We start from the raw sequence: 4,961 nt of genomic DNA, 5'->3' as shown, positions 1-4,961 counted from the left end.
TTTTTACCTAAAATGATGTAAAACTGTAAAAGTAGCTTGTTGTATATACTTCCTAAAGTTTCTTATTTTTGTGCTAAGATAATTGCTAGCATATCAAAAAATAGATCTGTGTGCTATTAGTTATCTATGTGCAAATAGACAACCTAAATTGTAATATAAACCTACAATGTTTGTTCCACGATCTATTCGATAACATGAGCTGATAAAAGGAAGAAATTTCGTTAAAAATATCACAACACAACGCTTTGAATTAATCAAAGAAATGAGATAATTAAACTCATATTCATCCATGATTACAATTATCAAACACAACCAACTCAGCGATCAAAAACAAGACTACTAACATCAACCACATAACAAACACTTCAACACACACACGATAATACACCATTAATCAAACTCCAAATTCTTAATTCCTCCAGTTACCTTCCGGAGCACCGCCTCCCCTCGAGTATCCACCGCCACCACCGCTGCCACCGCCGTACCCACGGTCACGACCACCTCCATAACCACCGCCACCACCTCCATATCCACCGCCACCACCTCCATATCCACCGCCGCCACCTTCACGTCTTCCGTATCCACCGCCTCCTCCACCGTACCCACCGCCACCTTCACGTCTTCCACCGCCGCCGCTTCCACGAGACTGCGCCTCGTTCACTGTGATGTTACGACCGTCGAGGCTCTGTCCGTTCATCCCCTCAATCGCGTCTCTCATCGCTTGCTCATCCTTGAAAGTTACGAATCCGAATCCTCTAGATCTGCCAGTCTCCCGATCGTTGATAATCTATTCAAACCAAAAACAGAATTAAAAAAACCCAATTAGATCCGATTCGAGTATTAACTATCTAACATAACATCAAAAAAACCCAAAATCGATCGATCTTCGTCCCTTAGAAAACGAGAAACGTACCGTTTCAGGTAATAAAAGTAACAGATTACAGAAGAGAGTAGTTAACAAAACGAGATCAGAGAATCAATCAAAGTAACACAAAGAACACAGATGCGTGGCCGAATCGAGCCGGATTCAGATCTCGGATCTCAACCCACGACACACGAAACGGACCTTCGATTCCAAAATCTCTCCATATTGAGAGAAAGCTTCTTCTAAGGATTGGTCGGTAGTCGCCCATGCCAGACCACCGACGAAACAGCGGAACTCCACATCCGCAGACGCCATTAATGACTGATTTTGAATACGAGGTGGGGAAAGGATAAAACCCTAGGAGAAGACGCCTAGATTTTATAGCTGAAGAAGCTCCTCATACTTCACTCTTGACTATGGTTAGTTGACGTCATTAGATAAGGTATGTGGCTAACCATGGTTAGGTTTCAGATTAGATATTTATATTTTGATACTCTCGTCAACAAAAAGTAGCTTTCTTCAACTTTATTGTGATTTCAAAATCGGTAATTGAGTATTCTATCTATAAAAGAAAAGAAAAGAAAATTTATGATATTTTATTTGGATGAACCTCAAACTATGTGGGGACGGGCTTATCTTCTTTACCTCTCACCTCTATTATTGTTTTGGTAGGTTACTCACACTTTATTTATTTTGTTCCTTTCTTTTTCTTTTCTTTTTTTAGAAAATTATATTAATATTGATTGTATTTTATAAAAAAAATAATACCTCATTTTTATCTTTTATAAAGAACATGTTCACAATAGCTTTTTTTTAACTTTTCACGGATAATGACTTAAAAGAATAATATTTTTTTTTATTTTTAAATATTTGATCATTAATTTTTTTTTTATATTTGTTCCTTCAACTTTTTAATTATACACATTCAGTCCTTATGACCGGTTACTCCAGATAAACCGGAACAAATGACTTAAAAGGGTAATATATTTTTCATTTTGTGCACCTTTAATAATTATATTTTTTTGTCCATTTAGTCTTTAATACTTTTTTGTTACAAAATAAGTCATTCTTGTTTTTGTATACATTCAGTATTTAGAACTAGTTTTCTTACGTTTTCTCACGACATCCTATGTGGGACTAGGGATGAGCTTTAGAATCGGACTGGTTTGGAACCGAAACCGATTTTTCTATATTATAAGAACCGGGAACCGGACCGCCGGTTCAAGCACCGGTTCCGGTTCTGGTCCCGATTTTTCGGTTATTTTTCGAACTAGAACCGGTTGAAATATTATAGATGATATGCTATCTTCCAAAGCTTGTAAATGATTCAATATTTAACAAAATTATGACGTTTTACATTCTAAATTGAAGTACAAATACTAAATTACTGCTGGAAAATATAGTATAAATATTTATATTTTTACTAACTTTGGACATATATAATTATATACATATGTTGTATATATAACTAACTCTAAGTGGGTTTATGTTCTCCTCCACAAGTTTTGAAACAATATATTATACGTCCAAAATAGAGTATATGTGAATGAGATATCGATACTCAAAGAAGGGTATTTGAGAATAAATTTAGAAAAAAATGATGAATATGGGAATGAGTCCCACATTGGTAGAAAGACCAAACTCAACAAGGTGTATAAGCTTGAATGTATGTAAGGCTTAAAAGTCTGTGTCTATGGTTTTACTACAATTCCTACCCGCGCGCAGGGGGGTGCAAATCTTGGATTTCATAGACCAAAAACACTGAACTCGTGCATGGGCGCGACTTGCGGACACGAATGTAGCTCTGAAAACTCAGGCTCGCGCTACCCTCGTTTTTGCTAAACTTGACAGTTTTAGTCTCTATTTTTGAATTCTGTAACTGATACATTAATTACATAATTAATGACATTTATTGGCATTAAACGCTCAGTCAATCATTGATTTGTTTATTCAAGTACTAGTTTATAACCCGTGAAACCACGGCTACAAAATTAATTAAACTTTAATAGTTAGAACACAAAATTATTAATAAATTATAATCGTTAATTTAAATAAATATGTGAAATTATATAACCTTATAATTTGCATTAATTTTATTTTAATTTTTATTCCATAGTTATTAATTTATTGTAATTAAAATGAAAATTTTTAAAATTTGAAATAGATAATTAATAGGTTGACAAGTGGCTGCATTAATTAAGAAGTTTAATAGGGTGACACATGGCAAAAAAAAAAGAATAAAATATGTATTAATTAGGAGGCCTAATATGATGACACGTGTCAAAAGGAGATTTAAACTATTATTTTATTAGAATAGGGATACGAACATGTTCACGGTAGCTTTTTTTAACTTTTCACAGATAATGACTTAAAAGATAATATATTTTTTGATTTGTAAATATTTGGTCATTAAAATTTTTTTTTATTCATATTTGTCCATTCAACTTGTTTAATTGTATATATTCAGTCATTATGACCGATTACTTCAGATAAACCGGAAAAATGACTTAAAAGGTTAATATATTTTCATTTTGTGCACCTTTAATAATTATATTTTTTTTGTACATTTAGTCCTTAATATTTTTTTATTACAAAATAAGTCCTTGTTGTTTTTGTACACATTTAGTATTTATGACCGATTTTCTTACGTTTTCTCACGACATCCTATGTGGGACTAGGGATGAGTTTTAGAACCGGACTGGTTCGGAACCCGAATCGGTTTTCCTATATTATAAGAACCGGGAACCGGACCACCGATTCTAGTTCCGGTTATGGTCCCGGTTTTTCGGTTGTTTTTCAAACTAGAACCGGTTGAAATATTATAGATGATATGTTATCTTCCAGAGCTTGTACGATTCAATATTTAACAAAATTATGACTTTTTACATTCTAAATTAAGGTACAAACATTAAATTACATGATGAAAAAAGAATCAAGTAATTCCGACTTCATATGAGTTATGTGCATTTTAAAAGTGGGACAGATTCCAAAAAAAATGTTGAAATAGAAAATACGCAGCATTGACATGTTGTCTTCCGAGGTCTATAACCGATTCAATATCTAACCAAAATATGTGTTTTATAGTCTAAAATGAAGTACAAACACCAATTACATGCTGGAAAAAAATTAAGTAATTTGATGTCATATGAATGAGTTATGCGCATTTTAAAAAATGAGATAGATTCAAAAAAACAAAAAAAATGTTGAAATAGAAAAAACACAACATCAATATTCTTTCTTTCGGGACATGTGTCCGATTCAATATCTAACCAAAACATATGTTTATACAGTCAAAAACGAATTACAAACTCAAAATTACATGTTGGAAAAAAATCAAATAATTCCAAGTTCATATGAGTGAGTTATGCACATTTTAAGAAACGGAAAAATTATCAAATCGGTTTCGGTTTTGAGAACCGGGACCGTTTTTCATACAAATGGAGAACCGGTAACCGGACCTTGTTACCAATTCCGGTTCCGGTTCGATATCGGTCCGGTTCCGGTTCCGGTTCCGATGGTCCTAATGCTCATCCTTATGTGGGACAATCATTAATGAGGTGTTCCAAGTTGTTAATGTTTATGGCCACCGCGACCTCAGTTGTTTGATTGTTTTTGTCTTCTATTTCGCTTAGGTCTTGGATGTTGAATGTTGTAACTTCTTAATACGATCTCATATTTTAACGATATTTATATCACACATTCGTATTTAAGTCTACTACAACTTTCTTTACTCCCGTTAAAATGTAATATATTTTTACTTATGATCTTTACATACATGCGTTCTTTATGAATGTATGTATGTATGAACGCTTTTTTTATAAAATCATAAGTAAAATATATTACTTTTTAATGAGAGTAATCTAAACGAAAATTGTAGTAGACTTAAATACGAATGTGCGGATATAAAGATTGTTAAAATCTGAAATCATATGAACAAGTTACGACGTTCAGAACATAAGACCTAAGTACCAAGCAATCGAGGCCACAGTGGTCATAAACATGAACAGCCCCGAACACCTCATTAATGATTGTCCTACGCCGGATGCCGTTAGAAAAAGCCTAAAGAAACTATTCATAAGTATTGAATGTATACAAA

General features: G+C 33.4%; 1 protein-coding gene across 1 annotated transcript; it reads right to left on the bottom strand.

Moving 5' to 3' along the window:
• Positions 1-228: 228 nt before the first annotated feature.
• On the bottom strand, positions 229-1,228 carry LOC111895647 (glycine-rich RNA-binding protein). Its single transcript, XM_023891724.2, has 2 exons — positions 1,067-1,228; positions 229-787 (listed from the first exon to the last, which is right to left on the bottom strand). The coding sequence occupies exons 1-2, from the start codon at positions 1,178-1,180 to the stop codon at positions 410-412; spliced, it is 492 nt and encodes a 163-aa protein (XP_023747492.1). The 5' UTR covers positions 1,181-1,228; the 3' UTR covers positions 229-409.
• Between the last annotated feature and the right edge of the window lie 3,733 nt (positions 1,229-4,961).

The sequence above is a fragment of the Lactuca sativa genome, chromosome 7, assembly GCF_002870075.4.
Source record: "Lactuca sativa cultivar Salinas chromosome 7, Lsat_Salinas_v11, whole genome shotgun sequence".
Classification (NCBI taxonomy): Eukaryota; Viridiplantae; Streptophyta; class Magnoliopsida; order Asterales; family Asteraceae; genus Lactuca; species Lactuca sativa.
This window is presented reverse-complemented; position numbering and strand designations above follow the sequence as displayed.

Bases quoted from the DNA above. Each gene is read 5' to 3' on its own strand.
- LOC111895647 (XM_023891724.2), bottom strand. From the start codon at position 1,180: ATGGCGTCTGCGGATGTGGAGTTCCGCTGTTTCGTCGGTGGTCTGGCA. The intron at 788-1,066 runs GTCCGTTTCGTG...TGGTTTGAATAG, and splicing joins GAGAGATTTTGGAATCGAAG to ATTATCAACGATCGGGAGAC.